The sequence below is a fragment of the Hypanus sabinus genome, chromosome 6, assembly GCF_030144855.1.
Source record: "Hypanus sabinus isolate sHypSab1 chromosome 6, sHypSab1.hap1, whole genome shotgun sequence".
Lineage (NCBI taxonomy): Eukaryota > Metazoa > Chordata > Chondrichthyes > Myliobatiformes > Dasyatidae > Hypanus > Hypanus sabinus.
Genome location: NC_082711.1, coordinates 83,721,344 through 83,744,366, shown reverse-complemented (window position 1 = coordinate 83,744,366; position 23,023 = coordinate 83,721,344). Strand labels below are relative to the sequence as shown.

At 38.5% G+C, this 23,023-nt stretch overlaps 1 protein-coding gene across 1 annotated transcript in view; it reads left to right on the top strand.

Moving 5' to 3' along the window:
- Positions 1–23,023, top strand: part of nfx1 (nuclear transcription factor, X-box binding 1) — a 73,370-nt gene that overhangs the window by 2,270 nt on the left and 48,077 nt on the right. Inside the window, exons 2-6 of the mRNA XM_059972538.1 lie at positions 624–1,655; positions 6,193–6,354; positions 13,415–13,492; positions 17,490–17,595; positions 20,005–20,076. Of these exons, the coding sequence (XP_059828521.1) occupies positions 624–1,655; positions 6,193–6,354; positions 13,415–13,492; positions 17,490–17,595; positions 20,005–20,076 (1,450 nt within the window). The remainder of the gene's footprint in view (positions 1–623; positions 1,656–6,192; positions 6,355–13,414; positions 13,493–17,489; positions 17,596–20,004; positions 20,077–23,023) is intronic.

The window sequence follows — 23,023 nt, the reverse complement described above, 5'->3', positions numbered from 1 at the left end:
TAGGAACGCAACTTTTACAATTCAGAATCATCCACATTAATGTGACTTCAGACTCTCACTATTGTATAATTAGTTGGCAGTTTTTCTTCTTTAAAGTTATCAGTAAATTAGATGCAACAATTCAAAAGATAATGGATTATTATTCATACTAAAAGTTAATTCTTCAGTAAATTTAAATTCCTTAGATGAGATGCTGGGATTTGAACTTGCCAAATGATAATTTTTTTTATATCTGGTACTAACTATAATATGGACATTGATAGCTTTCATATAAATATATACTTCAAAAAGAGCAAGAGTGTAAATGTCAACCCTGGAGGAAATACTTCTGTCTTGGCACCCCTGTTTTGAAGCAAGTCAGTCATCAATATTTATATCCGTACTGCCATTGTTTCTTTAATCCCATAATCTCTTATTATGTACTCCTACATTACTGAAGTATTCAGAAAAATGTCATAAACTAACAGCTCAACTTTTTATTCTGAAATCATTGAACTTTTCATTCTTTGTGCTACTAGCCATGTTACTTCAATTTTATTAAGGAGTTAATTCCTTGGAGAAAGACTTGCAGTAGCCTTTATGAATCCTACAATTTACAATTTATATGAAACTCTATCCAACAGGTGGGTTGGAGCTAAATCCAGATGCTGCAGATTTCATTCCTCGGGAAATTAAAGAAACACGAAAAAACAAGAATTCAGAGGATTTTAGCAGAAACAACACATGCATGCCACCATCAAGACAGCAGCCATTTCGAAGTTATCGTTGTGGGTTGACGCACAGAAGGGAATATTGCCAGCAGTCAAGAAATCATTATGAAGAACCTAACCAGAATTCTCAAACTGGCCCTGAGGGGCATAGGACTAACCAACCTAAAGCAGGTATGCACAGCTTCCAAAATCAGCGTCGTCACCGGATAAAAGATGACAAGTCTTGTTCTGGAGAAATGTCATTTACTGATGGCTCACAGAGGGAAACTGCTGAAAACCTTGTGCAACCAACGGAGAAAAAAGTGGTGAGAGATTCTGTAAAGAAAAACACAATGGAAGAGGGAGCAAATTCAATGAGAAACAAGATTCATGACCTGGAGCAAGAAAATTGGTGTGAGCCAGAAAATCAAAGGGGTGCTAAACCAAAAAAAATGAATCTGTATTTACATAAACCCACTCGAGGAAGACTGGTCTTTGAAAAAGACAGTAGAATATTTAGAAAGAAGTTCACTGAAATAACTGAAAATGCTTACCCATTGGAGGATGACCAAACAAAAATTTTTAATGAGCCTAGGAGAATAGATAAGGACGGTGAAGAATCACAAAGAAAGTTTCTTAGAAGTAAAAACAATTATAGGGGGTTCTCTAGGGGCAAAGAGTATGCTGTTGATGAAGTGTACAAAAGTTCAAGTGTAGACAGTGTTAGAATAGGCTCGGGCTGCTCAATGACTGCTTCAGGTTTGGACGCCAAGGCTGATATAGGTGAGGAAAGGGTGAATCCCAACCTGAGAGAGCGTTTGAGTCACCGAACACAATCGTGGAAAGTGAATGAAGTGGACAGAAGGAAACGACGGCAAGATCTGCAAAAAAGATCCTTTGATTCTGGAAGGAAAACATTTTGGAAGAAACAAATGGAATTGCACAAGAGTAAAGAGACTCACACAGGTTAGATTATTAAATATCATTGCTTAAAGTATTGATTATATTTAAGAACACTTCCAGTTTCACAAAGTTATTGCATTTCTAGGTATTTGAAACCGTATTTCATCCTCCCACTTTCCAGTCTAACTTATGTTGAAGGCATTACAAAGATAGAAATTGTTATATATTGCAGAAGGAAGTATGTTGTCTTGTAGGTTTTCTTATAGTTACAGCAAAATTATATGGGTAAGTTGGTTAAGTGAACTTTTTTCTGTTTTAAAAAAAAAACTTTGGATGTAGTAAATGCACAGTTTATTAAGTTACCATGGCAGGTTATAAGCACCCTTGGAATTCCCAATAGATTCTTAAGAGTTGTACAGCATAGAAATCATTCTTTTGGCTCAATTCATTCCTACGACAGTATCAGAGAACCAGAGTACATAGATTTAATGTAACTGATGAAAAAGCCAATAGATTATATGTGAGGTGAGGAAGAGCAATTAGTTTGAGAATTTGGAACAGAAAGAAATCAAAAAATTCAGGAGAAAGTTAGCATCCTCCATTATATCTGTTTGAGGGTCCATAAGCTTAAAATTTTTTGTTATTCTCCACCTCACTCCCTCTGTGACCTTCCTGCTTTTGACCTCCGACAACAAGAACAGTGCCTCATCTTTCTTTTGGGCACCTCATGGCCCCTGTGACAGAAAACTGAATTCATTACTTCCATTCTGTTAACATTTTCTGCTTGCCAGAACTCAGCAGTTCTGAAGTAGGGTCATCCACTTGTACCACAAGTTCAGTTCTTTAAAATTTTTGCACAGATACTACCTTGCCTGTTAATCATTTCCAGCATTCTTTTCTGACAGATTTTCAGCAACAGCTGCTTCTGCAGTTTACTTTCACATTGTGCTTTCTCCCTCATTCATCTTCCACTGTTTACGTTTCTCCAGACTGATCTGTTACAATTAATCACAGTCTCTTGGAAAGGAACCAACACACTTTGAATCACCTGAACAATTTTGGCCTTCTGTTCTCACAGACAGTTCCACTTGTTATCTTCAGCCTTCATCCCTTTCTTCAAATTAATACATACTTGTTTTTCAATTTTTCTCATTGATCTGGGTGATACTATTTCCCTTTCTACTGATGCTGTGTTCCTTACTGTGTCTTTCTATCTTACCCTGCTTTTAATAGGACAAAGGTCTAGTGTTTGTGAAAGCAATGAATGAAATTACTCTTCTTTAGAGGCTGATAATGTCATTGGGATTTTTCTGAATATGTAACTTACTGTGAAAATCCCAGTGTTGCTGCCAGCAATATACATGGCCTTCTCTGTGATAATGAAACTGAAATCACAAGAACAAACTTAAATTGCAGATATTTACAAAGCAGTCCTGCGTTAAATGCCAGAAAAATCTTGGTTAAATGAACACCAACTGTTTTTCTAACAATGTGCTGTGCATAATTACTGCACACCAAAATACCTAGCCAAAAAGAAGTTCCAAAAGCAGGAAATTTAAATTTTCTTGCATAAGAATTTCTAAAGTGTGCATTACTATACAAGTAGTTTACTTTTCAGAATAGCTCTTTAGTGTGTTTTCCAGTTTTTTTACTTTATTTTTTGAAATCTATTACAAGAAGCAGTTTTTAGTATCTTTGAGAAGTTTCTGAGAATCCTAACGAACTAACATCAACGAGTCCAATCGCAAAGAAAAGAAAATCTGCAGATGCTGGAAATTCAAGCAGCGCATACAAATTGCTGGATGGTCACAGCAGGCCAGGCAGCATCTATGGAAAACAGTAAATGGTTGATGATTTGGGCTAAGACTCTTCATCAGGCCTTGAAAGTTGGTACAACGGACTGAATGATTCTTACAATGTTTTCAAACATTCTTATCATTTGGGGACATCCTTAATGGATGGGTTGAGGCAATATAAATAATACGATTTGTACAGCATATTCGAAAAATGAGGATTTTGCAGATGAGACTCTTCCTCTATCAGTTGCATTTGATTCCAAATGCTTTTGATTCCTTTGTATGCATTATTGTGTAACCACGTTTTCCTGTCCTTCAGCCATTTAGAAGACTGCACAGTTGATGTTAGTTCTAATGAGAAGGTGGTATTGTTGAACTGCCCTGCTGAAACTTGAAACCTTGTACATTCAATTCTTCCAACAAAGCTCTTTTCATGAAGACATAGTATTTACATTTGTGGGAAAATATCCCTTTTGAATGGAGTAACTAGAAACCTTTAACTTGAATTGGAACTTTTTAAATATAGTTATTGGTTTCTGCAATAAACTAGCTATTTGCTATAATTTGTAGCTGAAACTTGTGGTTTTTAAAATAGTCTTTGATTTTCTATGTCATCAGATCAGTCCTAGAAAATGACTTGAGCTAAGAACATTGTATCCTGTAATTTCTATATTAACTTTTGTTTCCCTTTGATTCAAAATTAACAAGAACAAAATATTTTAAATAAGTATGTGGGTTTCTGATTATTTTACAGAAATAAAATAGTTCTTTATTTGTCTTGTATTGTTGATCTTAATAGTAAGTTATATTTTCTTAGCTATTTGACATCGTTGAAGGCAACCTCATAGGGTATACCAAGAGAGTCTGCAACACTGAAGGAAATTATTGATCTATTTGTGCTTTTGTAACAGTCCAGCAAACTTTCATAATTATTTAGCGAATGTTAGTTCACCAGACTTGGTTGAATTTAATTTCTCAACTCCTGTGCCAGCATACAGTTTTTTTTCTCTGGGATACTGGACTCCTATCATAATAGCTTTGTTTCTTCACCACACTATCTTTACGTTTGTGTAAGTAAATGATTTGATTATGAGCCTGCAAGTTGTGGAAGCAATTTGAAATGAAGTAACCACATCTCATTCTATTTTTGATATGGCTTTTCATGTGTTCTCTAAATGTGACTTCATCTCTTCATTTTATATATAGCTTATTGAAATCAATGACAACAGATGCCATTTCATTAGCTCTTCAATCACCCCTGGACTCGTATATCAGTATGTTCTTTATTGACTACAGCTTGGCATTTAATGCTATCATCCCCACAAACCTAATCAGTAAGCTTCAAGACCTTGGCCTCACTATGTCCTTGTACAATTGGATCCATTATTTCCTCCCTTGCAGACCCTAGTCTGTTCAGATTGGCAGTAACATCTCCTCTACATCAGCATCAGCAAAAGTGCACCATAAGGCTGTGCGTGTAGCCGACTGCTCTTCTCAATTCGCCCTTACGACTGTGAGGCTAAGCACAACTCCAATGATGTTTTTAAGTCTGCTGATGACACCACTGTCATTGCCCAAATCAAAGGTGGTGATGAATCAGCATATAGGAAAGAGTCTGAAAATTTGGCTGAGTAATGCTGACATCAGGAGGAGGAAGCTGGAGATCCTTGAGCCAGTTCTCATTGGGGAATCAGAGGTGGAGAGGGTCAACAATTTTAAATTCCTCAATGTTATCGTTTCAGAGGGTCTGTCCTGGGCCCAGAACGGTAATGAAGAAAGCACAGCAGTTCCTCTACTTAAGAGTTTGCAAAGATTTGGCATGATAAATCTAAAACTTTGACAAATTTCCATAGATGTGTGGTGGAGAGTATATTGACTGGCTGCATCACAGCCTATAAAGGAAACATCAATGCCCTTGAAAGAAAAATCCTACAGAATATAATGGATACAGACCAGTCCAACATGGTAAGGCCGTCCCCACCATTGAGCATGTACACAGAGCGCTGTTGCAGGAAAGCGGCATCCATCGTCAAGGACCTCCACCATCCAGGCCATGCTCTCTTCTCATTGCTGCCGTTAAGAAAGTACAGGAACCTCAGGGGCCACACTACTAGATTCAGGAACAGTTATTACCCCTCAACCATCAGGCTCTTGAGCCAGTTGGTTAACTTCACTCGCCCCATCACTGAACTGTTCCCACAACCTATGGACTTACTTTCAAGGACTCGTTATCTCATTTTCTTCATGTTTATTGCTTATTTATTATTATTGTTTCTCTTTTTTTCTTTTGTATTTGCACAGTTTTTCTTTGATTCTGTTATGTTTCCAGGAATTATTGAATATGACCACAAAAAATTGAATCTGAGTTGTATATAAGACCATAATAGGAGCAAAATTAGACCATTCAACCCATCAAGTCTGCTGTGCCATTCCATCGTGGCTGAAATCATAAAAAGAGAACCTGCACAATAATCTAACAACTCTGGTTGAGGCAACTAAGCTGCAAGGAAATGAAGTGTGAAATAGTAGAACTTTAAGATCATAGTTTTGCTCAACTAAAAAGAGAGATCCAGAAGAGAAGTGTGGAAGTTATTCTGTAATGCGGATGGATATGTATGATAAACAGTCACCTTTCCTTCATACGTATTTTAAAAATAAATTTAAACTTTCGATCATGGTCAAATGACATTTTAAAATACTCAGTTTTTCAGACCAACAGCAGTTCTGTTGTTTATTCACTGTACACCAGTAGTTTTCTTCTTCGGGTACCGGTATTATTTGTTTCATCTGTTTCTTTCTATCAGGCTTGCTGATTGAACACCTTACAACTGAGAAATATGAATGTATGGTTTGCTGTGAGGTGATCCGTGTAATGGTACCCATCTGGAGCTGTCAAAGCTGTTATCATGTATTCCACTTGAATTGCATTAAAAAATGGGCAAGATCACCAGCTTCGCAGGCTGAAGGTTAGTTGTTGTACTTTAATTTTCACGTGCAGTATTTGAAATTCTGCTCTGGCTTCCTTCAAAATATTTGTGTACACAAATTATATCAATTAATTTTGAGATTTTATAGCACATATTATGGATGTGCTGAAAGGTGCACAGGAAATCTGATGTTGGGTTCTACTGTAAATGTCTTATTTCCATTGTAAGTTGTTGATGATAAAATGCTGTTGATATTTGCTCAATTTGTCTTTTTACATTGGTTGTCAGTCATTATTTTTTTTAATAAATTCTTGTGTACCGAACAGGATTTGATAAGCGATCTTGAAGTAAAGGAGCCATTAGGAGGTAGTGACCAAAATATGATAAGTTTTTATCTGCAATTTGAGAAGGATAAGGGCAGATCAGAGGTGTCAGTGTTGCAGTATGGAGCCATGAGGGAGGAGCTGGCCAAAGTTATCCTAGCGGAAAAGACAGTGGAACAGCAATGGCAGGTATTCTTGGGAATAATGCACAAGGTGCAAAATCAGTTCATCCCCCAGAGAAGGAAGGATTCAAAGGGGGGAAAGGGGCCACAGTGGTTGACAAAGGAAGTCAGAGATTGCATAGCATTAAAAGAAAAGGAAGTATGACAGAGCTAAGGTGAGTGGGAAGACAGGTGATTGGGAAATTTTTAAGGAACAACAGAACTTAACTAAAAAGGCAATACGGGGAGAAAAAATGAGGTACGAACGCAAGCTAGCCAGGAATATAAAGGAGGATAGCAAAAGCTTTTTTAGGTATGTGAAGAGAAGATAGTTAAGAACAATGTTGGGCCCTTGAAGAATGAATTGGGTGAAATTGTTATGGAAAACAGAGAAATGGCAGAAGAATTTAATAAGTACTTTAGATCTGTCTTCACTAGTGAAGACACAAGCAATCTCCCAGATGTATGGATGGGCCAAGGACATAGGGTAACAGAGGAAATGAAACAGATTGACATTAGGAAGGAAACGGTGATGAGTAGACTGATGGGACTGAAGGCTGACAAATCCCCAGGTCCAGATGGTCTGCATCCTAGGGTACTAAAGAAGGTGGCCCTGGAAATTGCGGATGCATTGGTAATCATTTTCCAATGTTCCTTAGATTCAGGATCAGTTCCTGAGGATTGGAGAATGGCTAATGTTATCCCACTTTTTAAGAAAGGAGGGAGGGAGAAAACAGAGAACTATCGTCCTGTCAGCCTAACATCAGTAGTGGGGAAGATGCTAGAGTCCATTATTAAATATGAAATAGTGGCATATCTAGATAGCAGTGATAGGATTGGGCCGAGCCAGCATGGATTTACCAAGGGCAAATCATGCTTGACTAATCTATTGGAGTTTTTCAAGGATGTAACCAGGAAGTTAGACAAGGGAGATCTAGTGGATGTAGTGTACCTCGATTTTCAGAAGGCATTTGATAAGGTCCCACATAGGAGATTGGTGGGTAGAATCAGAGCTCATGGCATGGGGGGAAGATATTGACATGGATAGAAAATTGGTTGGCAGATAGAAAGCAAAGGGTAACGGTGAATGGGTGTTTCTCGGAATGGCAGGTGGTGAATAGTGGGGTTCCACAAGGCTCGGTATTGGGACCACAGCTGTTTACGATTTACATCAACGATTTAGATGAAGGCATTGAGAATAACATCAGCAAGTTTGCTGATGATACTAAGCTGGGTGGCAGTGTGACATGTGATGAGGATGTTAGGAGAATTCAGGGTGACTTGGATAGGCTGAGTGAGTGGGCAGATACTTGGCAGATGACGTTTAATGTGAATAAGTGTGAGGTTATCCACTTTGGGAGTAAGAACAGGAAGGCAGATTATTATCTGAATGGTGCAGAGTTAGGTAAGGGAGAAATACAAAGAGATCTAAGAGTCCTTGTTCATCAGTCACTGAAGGTGAATGAGCAAGTGCAGCAGGCAGTGAAGAAGGCTAATGGAATGTTGGCCTTTATTACAAAGGAAATTGAGTACAAGAGCAAGGAAATCCTTTTGCATTTGTACAGAGCCCTGTTGAGACCACAGCTGGAGTATTGTGTACAGTTTTGGTCTCCAGGGTTAAGGAAGGACATCCTGGCTCGAGAGGAAGTGCAGCGTAGATTCACGAGGTTAATTCCTGGGATGTTTGAACTGTCTTACGCAGAGAGGTTAGAGAAACTGGGCTTGTACACGCTGGAATTAAGGAGATTGAGAGGGGATCTGATTGAAACATATAAGATTATTAAGGGATTGGACAAGATAGAGGCAGGAAATATGTTCCAGATGCTGGGAGAGTCCAGTACCAGAGGGCATGGTTTGAAAGTAAGGGGTATGTCATTTAGGACAGAGTTAAGGAAAAACTTCTTCTCCCAAAGAGTTGTGGGTGTCTGGAATGCACTGCCTCGGAAGGCAGTGGAGGCCAATTCTCTGGATGCTTTCAAGAAGGAGCTAGATAGGTATCTTATGGATAGGGGAATCAAGGGATATGGGGACAAGGCAGGAACAGGGTATTAATAGTAGATGATCAGCCATGATCTCAGAATGGCGGTGCAGGCTCAAAGGGCTGAATGGTCTACTTCTGCACCTATTGTCTATTGAATTCAGATCTGCCTTGAACAATCCTGGGGTATCTTAAATTTAATCATGTACTTGTGAACAACAGACAATGTTCTAACAGAACTGAGCTGGTCATGTACTTTTGAAGACTGGTTATTGTTATGGGAAGCTCAAGAGCAAATTTGATCACACTTAATACCTTAAACAGCAGTGTGATAATAGGCCAGTTGTCCTAACTGTGGCCAGCAGTTCCAAAAGGTAACGTCCAAGGATGTACGGTATATCAGAAAGATAGTTTAGTTGGCAGAGGGGGTGGTGTGGCTCTGTGTATAAGAAATTATATTAAATCATTGGAAAGAGATGACATAGGATTCGAAGGTGTGGCGTCTCTATGGGTTAAGTTAAGAAATGGCAAGGGTAAAAGGACCCTAATGGCAGTTGTATACAGGCCTCCAAACAGCAGCCAGGATGTGGATTACAAATTACAGCAGGAGGTAGAAAGGGCAGTCAGAAAGGCAATGTCATGATAATCATTGGGGATTTTAACATGAAAGTGGATTGGGAAAACCAGGTCAATACCAGACCTACAGAGAGAATTTGTAGGATGTCTGAGGGATGGCTTTTTAGAACAGCTTGTTGTTGAGCCCACTAGGGGTTTGGCTGTGCTGGATTGGGTGTTGTGCAATGACCCGGAGGTGATAAGAGAGCTTAAAGTTAAGGAACCCTTAGGGAACAGTGATCACGATACTGGAAAGGGACATTTGCAGGAAAGACAGCAGAGCAGCAATGGCTGGAGTTTCTGTGAAAAATGAGGGAAGTACAAGACACAGATTCCAAATAAGAAATTTTCAAAGGCAAGAAGGACACTACCATGGCTAACAAGTGAAGTCAGAGCCAAAGTAATAGCAAAAGAAAGGGCATACAAGGAAGCCAGATCTAGTGGGAGATAGAGGATTTGGGAGCTTTTAAAAACTTGTAGAAGGAAACTAAGAAGGTCATTCGGTAGGAAAAGATGAATTATGAAAGGAAGCAGGTGACGAATATCAAAGGAGGTACTAAAAGCTTTTTTAAGTATATAAAGGGTAAAAGAGAGCTGAGGGTAGATATAGGACCAATACAGAATGACGCTGGAGATGTTGTAATGAGAGATGCAAAGATGGTAGAGGAATAATTGCATATTTTGCATCAGTCTTCACAGTGGAAGACGTCTGCAGTACACTGGACATTCAAGAGTGTCAGGAAAGTGAAATATGTGCAGATAAATTATGACTGAGAAGGTGCTCGGGAAGTTTAATGGTCTGAGGATGGATAAATCTGGACCTGATGGAATGCACCCTCAAGTTCTGAAGGAAGTAGCTGGAGAGATTGCGGAGGCATTAAACAGGAACCGATAGATTCTGGCATTGTACCAGATGACTGGAAAATTGCAAATGTTCCTCCACTATTTAAGAAGGGTGTGAGGCAGCAGAAAGGCAACTATAGACCTGTTATCCAGACATCAGTGGTTGGGAAGTTGTTGGAATCGATTGTTAGGGATGACATTCCAGAGAATCTGGAGGCACATGATAAGACAGGCCAAAGCCAGCATGGTTTCCTGAAAGGAAAATCCTGCCTGACAAACCTACAGCAATTCTTTTGAGGAAATTACAAGCAGGGTAGACAAAGGAGATGCAGTAGACGTGATGTACTTCGTTTTTCAGAAGGCTTTTGACAAGGTGCCACACGTGAGGCTGTTTAGCAAGGTGAAAGCTCATGGAATTACAGGGAAATTACTAGCATGGGTGGAGCATTGGCTGATCGACAGAAAACAAAGTGGGAATAAAGAGATTCTATTCTGGCTGGCTGCCAGTTACCAGTGGAGTTCCACAGGGGTTGGTGTTGGGACTGCTACTTTTTACGATGTATGTCAATGATTTAGACTATGGTATTAATGGATTTGTGGCTAAATTTGCCGATGGAAAAAGATAGGTGGAGGAGCAGGTAGTGTTGAGGAAACAGAGAGCCTGCAGAGAGACTTAGATAGTTTAAGGGAATGGGCAAAGAAGTGGCAAATGAAATACAATGTTGGAAAGTGTATGGTCATTCACTTTGGTGGAAGAAATAAATGGGCAGACTATTATTTAGACGGGAGGAGAATTCAAAATGCAGAGATGCAAAGGAACTTGGGAGTCCTTGTGCAAGATACCCTAAAGGTTAGCTTCCAGGTTGAGTCAGTTGTGAAGAAGGCGAATGCAATGTTGGCATTCATTTCTAGAGGTATGGAATACAAGAGCAGGGATGTGATGTTGAGGCTCTGTAAAGCAGTCGTGTGACGACACTTGGAGTATTGTGTGCAGTTTTGGGCTCCGTATTTTCAAAAGGGTATACTGACGTTGGAGAGGGTTCAGAGAAGATTCAGAGAATGATTCCAGGAGTGAATGAGTTACCATATGAGGAACGTCTGGCAGCTCTTGGGCTGTATCCCCTGGAGTTCAGGAGAATGAGGGGGAATCTTATAGAAACTTTGCGAATGTTAAAAGGCCTGAACAGATTAGATATGGCAAAGTTATTTCCCATGGTAGGGGAGTCCAGGACAAGAGGGCATGACTTCAGGATTGAAGGATGTCCATTTAGAACTGAGATGCAGAGAAATTACTTTAGTCAGAGAGGGTGGTAAATCTGTGGAATTTGTTGCCACGAGCAATTGTGGAGATCAAGTCATTGGGTGTATTTAAGGCAGAGATAGATAGGTTCTTGATTAGCCAGGGCATCAAAGGACATGGGGAGAAGGCAGGGGAGTGGGGATGACTGGAAGAATTGGATCAGCCCGTGATTGAATGGTGGAGCAGACTCGATGGGCCAAATAGCCTATTTCTGTTCATTTATCTTATGGTAAATGCTTGAGTACTCCACCACAATCCAGTCTCTGATGGAATTAGGAACAGGAGCCAGAATAGATCTTCTCCAAGTTACAAATACCTGACTTATTGACCAGCAGAATGAATTTGGTGTGCAGGTTTCAGTTGGCTTTGCTATGTGGATACTTAGTTCACAGCAATATCAGTGTATTTTGTAGAGAAATCTGAACAATTGAGTTAAATCTCTAGGTTTAACTGTATATTTCCCTTGGTTAACCTTTGTTTTTTAAATAAATTGCCAGGAAATTTGTCTCTGACTCATTGCCAATTGGATTAGATCTTAATAGATTTCTTTACCTAATGATATGACAAGGCAAGTTTTTAATTTTTAATTTAAAAATGACTTAAATATTACTTTTAAGTACTTACAAATTTTAGCCTAATGATAACAATGGGTAAAAGTGGCTTTCATATTTCTTAATAATGCAGTTTAAAAACTTAAACTATAATCAAAATTTTACTTGTTAGAGTCTTGTCAGGGGTTTACAGAACAGGCTTTTAGCCATTTACTACCTGAGGTCGGCTCTTTGCCCAGGTCTAGTCCATCCTTAGTGTGACAATCAGTTCATTCAGCTCTGCTTCAGGTGCATATATGTGAAAGCCAAATACCCTGGACGCAGACTAAATCCAATTAATTTTGACTTGGTGATAGTTTATGCTAGAGTGTCCTGGTCTTCTGGTGATATCCTGTGCATCCAACTGAGAGGATGGACTGAACCTTGGTTTAGCAACTGGACAGAAGGCTACACTCCAATTGTGCAGTATACTCCAGTGGCTCTCCATGTACAGCAAATCATGGCAGCATAATGACTAATTTAACTGAATTAACCTATTCTTGCAGACTTTGACTACAGTGTCTTTATTATTTATCTTTCACCTGGTGTGCACTCTAGCTATGCTGTGAATGGTGGTGAATAAACTGCAATGTCAGGCTGGATAATGTGTCCTGGATGGTGGTGAGCTTCTAGATATGACTGGTCTCATGAACTTTATGGTCAATGGTAATCTCAGAAAGACATCACAAACATAGTAGTGAAAAGTTGATCTATTTTATTTTGGAAATTGTTAATTTATACCCAACAATCAAATAGATCAGTATTCTTCACCGTTTTTAAACTTCTCCTGCCTGTCATAAATTATGGGAGAAAAATAACATTTGGTGTATTAGCTCCATGCTCTACGTACTACAATTCAGTGTTTAAAAATTTCAAGTGCCTTTATGGATCAATAGCCATTTCATTTCCTTGATTTTATTTTTCGAATTAAATAAACTTGGGTCCCAAACCCCTAATTGTACAGGGAAAATGGTGGTCAGGGGAGAGGCATGTAAGGTGATTTCTAGAAGCTTCCAAACTAAATACCATCATGGTCAATTCCAAGAATACGATTTCACAGAATACTCCATTTTCTGTTAGTTTGTATGCATTTTTGTCTCAGCTGTCAGTTGGACATTTCCAGTACCTTGCCACTTAATATTCAAAGTGATAACTCTGGGAAAGCAAACTGGTCTAACCTAGCTTTTCACTTAGATAACATATATTGTTCATGTCTTCCTACAAATAATTCTGAATTAAAAATTTGTGATTACTGATGTGCTTGGTATTTGTTTTTATAACTTGGCTAGATGCAAGTGATGGTTGGCGATGTCCTGCATGTCAGAATGTTTCAGTACGGGTCCCGAACACTTACACATGTTTCTGTGGTATGTATAAAACTGTATGAAAATACCCAAGAGTGATTTGCTTATGAAAAATCTTGTACAAAGTCTGTAGTAAATGGTGTATTGAATGGTAATTTCTGAAATGCAAAATATAGGACCATTTATGCACAGTTTCTAAGATGCAGTGGTACATTTATTCCATCCGTAACACCAGACACGATGGTTTAATTATCATCTGATAGAGGACTATTTAGAGTCATAGAGTAATGCCACATAGAAACAGGCCCTTCAGCCCAACTGATCCATGCTGACCAAGATGCCCATCCAAACTAGTCCCATTTAACTGCATTCAGTCATCATCCTTCTTAACCTTTCCTGTCTATATATGTGTCTTCTAAAAGTTGTTATTGTACCTCCTTCAGCCACTTCCATAAACATACCACCCTCTGGCTTTTTTAAAAAAAAAAGTTGCCCCTTAAGTTCCTATTAAATCTTTTTTCTTTCACCTTAAACCTATGCCCTCTAATCCTTGATTCCTCAGCTTTGAGGGAGAGAAGCTGGAGTGCATTCACTCGATCTGTACCCTTATTTGCTTCCTTTAGTGGCAGTAAGTTACACACTTGTGGGCTTTAGAGCAAGTAAAAATGAACAACTATAAGAACCTCCATGCTCATAAGATGTTCTTATTTGGACCGTGGCGGAGACTATCCATGATGTAGTCTGGTTGGAAGATGGAATATTTTACTCTTGTAGCAACATCATGGTATGTGACCTGGATGGAAACCTGGCAGCGATCAGTGTTCCCACTGGCTAGCCTTAACCCTTTAGGTAGATGTGATTGTTCCTTTTGGAAAGTGTTGCAGAAAAATCCATAGGGATTTGTTGCCTGGCTATCTTGTGGATTATGAACACAGTTTGCTCTTTAGAGATGAATAGTTCACTTTACTGCAGATGCTCCACTTCTGACTTTACAATGTGGGGAAAATCATTGATGGAGCAGCTAAAGATTAAATCAATCCTGGGTCACTATCCTGTAGACTTCCTGCAGTAACGTCCGGGGGCTATGTTGATTCATACCTAACAACCACATCTTTGTGGTATATATGACTCCAAATATCTTTCAGTGTTTTTTGTGAGTGGTGCACTATTTCATCAGCTGAGTAAAGTTGGTTGGTTGTTATAAGCAGGAAATTTTCTTGGCATGACCAGGCGTCACAAGACTTAATTACTCCAGGGGCAGTTGAAAAAAAATTCCGGAGTGACCCAGTCTTAATTATTTAGTTCAATACCATCATCCCACCATACCTTGGATAATGGTGGAGTTACTTAGATAATGTTGGTGGCATCTGTAATACTGGCAGATAGACAAATCAGAAAAAATGTCTATCATTTGTCTAATTTCTGGAATAGATCTATTTTGTCAAATATTAGCCTGGGTTTGCAGAGCTGAATGTTGTGCTTAGATTTGTGCTGGATTTGTTTTCATTCTTATTCTTCATTGACATAACTGAGTGACACTTACTGGACCATTTTAGCCAGCAGCTAAGGATTGACTTTATTGCTTTGAAATTGGGTTTGCATGTTGTCCAGACAATAGTGTAGGTGACACTTTCTAAGTAGCCCATAATGTTATAGACTTCAGTTAAATTTTTGTCAACCTTTTCTGTTTCAAGGAATATTTCCTTTTTTTTCATCCAAGCTCAAACTACCCCAGCCTGGCTTTATGTTCTTGCAAACATCTAACTCATCCTCCAATATAGGAACTAAATGCAGAACTCCAACCACAGCTTTACTAGTATTTCATCCAGGCCTAGGACGATAATTTTGTATTCAGTGCCTCAACTAATATCAGCAAGTATTCTAAATACTCTTCAAATTAAATCTATTAAATGTGTGCAGTTTTGGTCACCAAATTACAGGAAGAATATTAATAAGGTTGAAAGAGTGCAGAGAAGGTTTACAAAGATGTTGCCGGGACTTGAGAAACTGAGTTACAGAGAAAGGTTGAATAGGTTAGGACTTTATTCCCTGGAGCGTAGAAGAATGAAGGGAGACTTGATAGAGGTATATAAAATTATGCTGGGTATAGATAGAGTGAATGCAAGCACTGAGGCTAGGGGAGAAACAAACCAGAGGACGTGGGTTAAGGGTGAAGGGGGAAAAGTTTAAAGGGAACATTAGTGGGGGGCTTCTTCACACAGAGTGGTGGGAGTGTGGGATGAGCTGCCAGATGAAGTGGTAAATGCAGCCTCACTTTTAACATTTAAGAAAAACTTGGACAGGTCCATGGATGAGAGGTGTATGGAGGGATATGGGCCAAGTGCAGGTCAGTGGGACTAGGCAGAAAATGGTTTGGCACAGCCAAGGAGGGCCAAAAGGCCTGTTTCTGTGCTCTAATGTTCTATGGTTCTATGGTAATTGCTTACCTGCTATCTTCATTTGTGGTTCAAATTTTTATTGCAATTTAGTCAAATGTTAATTAGCTGAAGATAAGTTTCATTGCTGTCATTGTTTCATTGCTCTAGTTATACAGATGGAGATACAAATCTATAAAGTTGTAAACAAAGTCAAAGTACAAATTTTCTGACAGGCAGAGTTTAATTTGGGGAAGTGTGAGATTAACCTCTTTGCCTCCAAAGTAAGCCAGATTTTTTTTTAATGTAATACTCTAGGGGCTATGGAAATACAAAAGGATTTGGGTACTAGACTATGTTCAGAGGTATTTGAAAAGAATATTACTAGGGTTAGAGAGTTTCAACGCAGGTAAAAAATCGGCTGGAGATGTATTTGAAACAAAGGAAGTTGATGGGCAACCCTAGTTGAGGTGTATAAAATAGAAACAGTTTAACGTCAATAAAAACGACTGCACATGAAAGTAATCAAAAACCTAATGGAGTGTTTTTGTAATCTCAAGAAAATCGGGCCGCACAGTAACGTAGTTGTTAGCACGATGCTTTACAGTATAGGCGACCCAGGTTCAATTCCCTCCACTGCCAGTGAGGAGTTCTCCCCGTGACTATATGGGTTTCCTCGGCTGCTTTGATTTCTTCTCGCATTCCAAAGACTTACTGGTTGGTATGTTAATTGGTCAATGTGAATTGTCCAATTATTAGGTGAGAGTTAAATCTGGGGTTGCTGGGTAACATGGCTCGAAAGGCCAGGAGTGCCTGTTCCACATTGTATCTCAATTAAAGATAAATAAAATTGGAATGTAGAAAGAGGGCAGTATGGTCTAGTGATCTGCAGTAATACCATCAATGAATGAGATGGAAGTAGGATTAAAATATGCAACCATGATTTGTGATCTAATTGAATACAGAATCGGTTCATGGGGAAGAGTGGTCTGTTCTTGCTCCTGTGTTGAATTCCACTGCTGAATAAAGTATATGTAATTCAAAGCAGCAGACTGCTCTGAAAATCTTGACAATAGCAAGATTCTACCAATAAGGCTGAAAGAGAAATGGAACAAATGGATTAATTAAAATTACAACTGCAGAAGTGCAGGAAAATCCTGTGTATTCAAGTGTATGATATATTAGATTTAGTCATTTGGTACTATATATCTCCTGTTTTTATATTCATTTTCTGTCTCAGAATCCATCTTAAACCATCTGTTTTGGCCTGCATGTATGGTAACATCCAATGAAAGACAAATCTTGCATGAGAGCGCAAATTGGACACTAATTCATTTGCTCTAGCTTTACCGTTTTATCTCTGCTATGCTTATTTATATGATGCACTGCCAAATTTTGAGTTTATGGGTTCTTGTCAGCACCTTTTCAGAAGTCTTAAGTAAACAGTGTGTTGATAGTTCAACTGTCTCCTTATAATGCATCCTCCTTTTAAATCCACAGAACACATTTTCTCATGTTTAATTCTCTCAGTAAAAATTATGTGATAAATGGCATTCCGGGGTCATAAACAAGTACTTCTGCAGCACGCTATTTAGGTTGTCTTCAGTTGTTTTGCTGTGCTTTTTTTTAAGAAGTCAAAGCTGGAGTGTAGGTGACGTTTTATTTGTGTTTTTGTACTCCCTAAGGCAAGGTGAACAATCCAGAATGGAGCAGAAATGAAATACCTCACAGCTGTGGAGAGCTTTGTGGAAAGAAACGACCTGGAACTGATTGCCCTCACTCATGCAACATGTAAGTACAAAAATATGTAATAACTTGCATCCTCCTGGGTTTTTATTTTTCCTGTATTTAGTACCTGATACATTGCTGGTCTTTTTTTAACATTTCCTTTAGACAGGCTCTTACTTTGTTTTGCATAAGAAATTCATGACTTTTAATTTTCAGTTCCAGTTTTTTTTTACTGTACTGTGGTATGAATTAAACATTGGATACATTTTGTTTTAGTAGTTTACTAATAAACAGTTTTGGGTGTATCCCTCCTACCCTCCATAAGTAGAAGGTATTTGAGAACGTAATAAAATACAGTAGAATTTATTTATGTAAAAAAGTCATTTAGAAAGAATTTAAGAAATTAATTCAGCTAATCCATTTGTCAGATTGATTATAAGAAGGCTACCAGTTTATGTGGAAACTGCATTTCGTGTTTTTTTTTAAACTTTGTCTCCATATATCCTGTAAACCAGACATTCTCTTTGAACATAGAACGTAGAAATCTACAGCATGTAACAGGCCCACAATGTTGTGCCGACCATGTAACCTACTCTAGAAACTGCCTAGGATTTCCCTAACACAGGGCCCTCTATTTTTCTAAGCTCCATGTACCTATCTAACAGGCTTTTAGAAGACCCTATTGTATCTGCTTCCACCACCTCCTCTGGCAGTGCATTCCACACACCCACCACTCTCTGTCTGAAAAAAGTTATCCCTGATATCCCCTTGGTACTTATTTCCAAGCACCTTAAAACTATGCCTCCTCATGTTAGCCGTTTCAGCCCTGGGAAAAAAGCCTCCGGCTATCCACATGATCAATGCCCCCTCATCATCTTATACACCATTATCTAATCTTTGCTTAGGTTTGACAATTAAAAATTAAATTAATTTCACTCCCACTATTTTGTCAGTGCTGCTTCATTCATTCTGCAATGTTATATTACAAAAAGAAAGTAACACAAGCAAATCTAAGTTTTACAACCCAGTCCGGGCACCTTTACTCTTCCAAACCAGACTAGTCTCCCAAACAAGTGTGTAAACTATAGTGTATATAATTAGGCTTAAATATTGGTAATATTCCCTGCATTTAATTGCTGAATAATCATTAACTTGAACTGGAACAGTTCAAGTTTCAAATCATCAGGTATAAATATTCAGGCATGATGATCAACAAGAACTGTCTCAGTTGAAAGAAATCAGTGAACAGAAAACTAATGAAATTTCTAAATACAAAAACCATGCTTAATAAAACTAAAAGGAAATGACATCTCAGAATTGAGGTTAATTGTGTATAGACTAACTTACTGTCTAGTTAGTAAGGACCCCACCCCCCCGGTCCTAACCTTACTGGAATGCATGTGTTGTGATTATGTTAAAATATACCTTCATCAAGGAAATTTAAATTTGGAGGAAAAAAATCCAACTCTATTGCAGAATAATTAATAATCATGCTATAAGGTCCACAGAGAGTGAATTACAATTGCCTTCCTCTGTTCTAATCATGTTAATTCATGTTGACAAAACTGCCTATGTAGTTGATTATTATCATTTTGCTTATGAAAACTTAGTGGTGCTGGAGATGTAACCATTAAATTCCAAAACTTTTATGCACACGTCCCAAGATACTAATGGTGCAGCAGTCATTGCTCTGAGAATGCCTGAGATAGTTTAATTGGCATTCAATTATCTGTTTATCCTAGCAAGTTTACAGTGAGGAAACCACTTGAATGTGAAGTCTAACTTTACCCAAGTAAACTATACACATGTAAGCAAGTTTTTAAATAAAAAATAAAACTATTTCAACTTCTTATCTTCTCTTACCTTTCCCCCATTTCTTTTCTTGACCATCCTCCTTGATTTATTTTAACCTTTGCTTTATTTCCAATGTACCCTGTTTCAACCAACTTGAAACTCTTGGCCTCTGACTGAAAATCATCTCTGAAGGCTAGATGAAGCTCAGAAATCTTAAAAAATGACAGGTTTGTGTTATGTACATGTGTGTGTATTAATATAAATATTGCTAACAAGGTCCAATCTGATAAATTTATGACAAATCAGGAAGAAAATAAGTGTAATCTATATTGCTAGATTTTAAATTCCCTTGTCAAATTTGTAGCCGATCTCTGAGATTTTTCTGACCAGAACAAGGACTAGTTGGTATTTAAGTACAAATGTCATATCAGCCACTTTCCAACAAAGAAACCAATAGTTTGTTTTTCAAACACACATCTAAACAAAACGTGCAGTATTATTGTTAAAGTTGAATGAACTCCTGATGAAGGGTTTCAGCCCGAAACGTCGTCACCTACCTCCTCCCATAGATGCTGTCTGGCCTGCTGAGTTCTGCCAGCATTTTGTGTTTTTATTGAATGAAGTTTCTTGTCTTGCTATTGAAAGTAAAAGCCTCTGAAGCAGAATCTATCTTTTCAGTCTGTGCCATCCTGGACCATGCCCGTCGTGTCCTGCATTTGTGACAAAAGCATGTGAATGTGGGAAAACAAGGTAAGCAAATCTTTGAGCTATTTTTGTGTTGTTCACATCTTTTTCTGTTTATTATAGCATAATAAATTGAAAGAGCATGGTGAAGTTGGTGCTAGGACTTTGTTTGGACTTTGATATGGCTGTGATCATTTTATTCCCTTGCTCTTGCTTCATAAATTGCTGTTGAGGGTGGGGGAACTGTTTGGATAAAATGTATCTGTTTCTTCTTTTCTGATGGCATGTTGAATTGATTTGAACATCAAATGTTCCAGATATCTTTCATTCTGGCACTTCTGATCCGTTTGCCAACCAAGTTGAATTTGTGTCCAAAGCAAAAATAAAAGCAGATGTGCAAACTGGAGTTATGGTCTTCTTGTCTCTGGCAGTTATTTTCCTTCATTTCACTATTTTGAATCCTAGGACCAAATATTCTCTCAATGCTGTATAATTCAAACAAAAACCTGATTATCCAACCACTGCCTACCCATCAATCCCTACCCAATCTCATCTGTATCCTTTGCATGATAGTGAAGCAGATCTCTTAAGTGTGGTACCCAGATTTGAATACAGTTCTGTGAAGCCAATCTGTTTTATAAAATTTGGTATAAATACTTTGTATCTATATGCAGCTTCAAATCATAGGCACACTTTGTAGTATCTGTTCTATCCAAGGAAAAAAATCAGAATATCTTAAATCCCTCTGATCCTAATATTCCGTAGGAAAAATGACCTTCATCTTCTCCCGATTAAAAGTAGTTGTCATGTATTCTGCTGAACTATATCAGATGCCATTTCAGTGAATCGTCACTCAGTTCTGGGACATCTGTACAGTGAAGATGCTAACATCTGGATGTTCTTCATTGACTATAGCTCTCAATTCAATACTATCAGTCCATCAAAAATAAGTCCAAGGCCTAGACCTCACTACCTCCTTGTGCAACTGGACCCCAGTCAGTTTGGATTGGCAACATCTCCTCCATCAGCACAATACAAGGCTATGCACTTTGCCCCCTACTGTACTTGCCTTATATTTACGACTTCAAGGGTAAGTACAGCTCCAATGCCATATTCAAGTTTGCTGACAATATCACTGTTGTGGACCAAATTAAAGTAGTGACAAATCAGCATATAGGAGGGAAATTGAGAATGTGGCTGAATGGTGCCACAACAACAACGTCTCACTCAAAATCAGCAAAAACAAAGAGCTGATTATTGGCTACAAGAGGAGGAGACCAGAGGTCCATGAGCCAGTCCTCATCAGGGGATTAGAGGTGGAGAGGATTAGCAACTTTCAATTCCTTGGCGTTATCATTTCACAAGAAGTGTCCTGGATCCTGTAAATAACTGCTATTACAAAGAAGGCGTGGCAGTGCCTCTGCATTCTTGTGTGCAGATTCAGCATGTCATCTAAAGCTTCTATAGATGGCCTGGTGGAGAATATATTGACTGGTTGCATCATGGCCTGTTATGGAAAAACCAAACTCTTGAATGGGGGAATAAAAACTACAAAAAAGTGTGGAATCATCCCAGTCCATCACAGGTAAAGCCCTTCCCACCAATGAGCACATTAAAAAAGAGCACTGTCCCAGGAAAGCAGAATCCATCATCAATGCCCTTAACACCCAGGTCACGCTCTCTTCTCACTGTTGCCTTCAGGAAGGAAGTACATGCTCATCAGGACCTTCACCACCAGATTCAGGAGCAGTTATTCCCCTCGGTCATCAGGTGCTTAAACCAGAGGGGATAACTTCACTCATCTCAACACTGAACTAATTCCACAACCTAGGCAGCAACACACACAAAATGCTGGAGGAACTCAATGGACCAGGCAACATCTGGGAAAAAAAAACATCGATGTTCTGGGCCAAAACCCCAACTGTACTTTTTTCTGTAGATGCTGCCTGGCCTGCTGACTTCCTCCAGCATTTTGTGTGTGTTGCTCAGATTTCCAGCATCTGCAGATTTTCTCTTGTTTGTGATTCCCCAACTTACGGACTCAGTTTTAAGGACTCTTTACATCTCATGCTCTCGGCGTTTAATGCTTTTTTTTTCCTCTTTGTTTTTGTACAGTTTGTTGTCTTTTACATATTGTCCTGTTTTGTGGTTTTTCAGTGATTCTATCATCTTTCTATTTACTGTGAATGCCTGCAAGAAATGAACTTCAGCGTAGTTTTTGTACTTTGGATAGTAAATTTATTTTGAACTGAGAACCTTGCTTTCTTCAGCCATTGTTGCACCAGTGCTACCAGCTTCATTTAAAATCCAAATTTTGTGAGGTTTGTTTGTTTGGCACTTCATTAAATTCTGTTTGCAACTTCAACCACATTGTCTTCATCAGCCCTTCTTGGTACCCCATCAAAGAACCGAGTTAAGAATAAAAACTGTACTTGTTTATTTCAAATCCATGTTGTCTTTTAAACCTTTAGAAATGCTGGTTAATTTTATACCTGATATTTGTCTCAGGAGATATTTGTCTCCGCACTTCTCCACTGCGGAGCCTGTTACTGTATTTTTTGTAAATGGGATGTAAAAATTGCAGTCCTCTAGCTTTCAGTCATGATCTTCCTAATAAAGATTGTTGTGTTGTGCCAGAGCCTTCACAGACTTCATTGCTAAAGTACCTGCCTGGCCTTCATGCCAAGTTGGTATATCTCAGAGGGTATTCACTACTGACTGATGCCTTTTCCAATAGCCATTGTTTATTGTGCTTAAGCATGTAAAGCAATGCTTAATAAAGCCGTTTTTGGGAATTAAAGCTTATTCGGCATGTTGACGGTTACAGATTTAGATTTACTATATAGACACATCACCTGAAGGCAAAAAATAATTCAAATTTGTCCAGTAATAAAGTTTTGTGCTTTCTATCTTTGAACCAAATTTTAAGTTAAATATGTTTTCCCCAAATCAATCTTCTTAATTGATATAGAAATTAACAAACTAGTAGAACTTAATTCTCCATTATTATCAT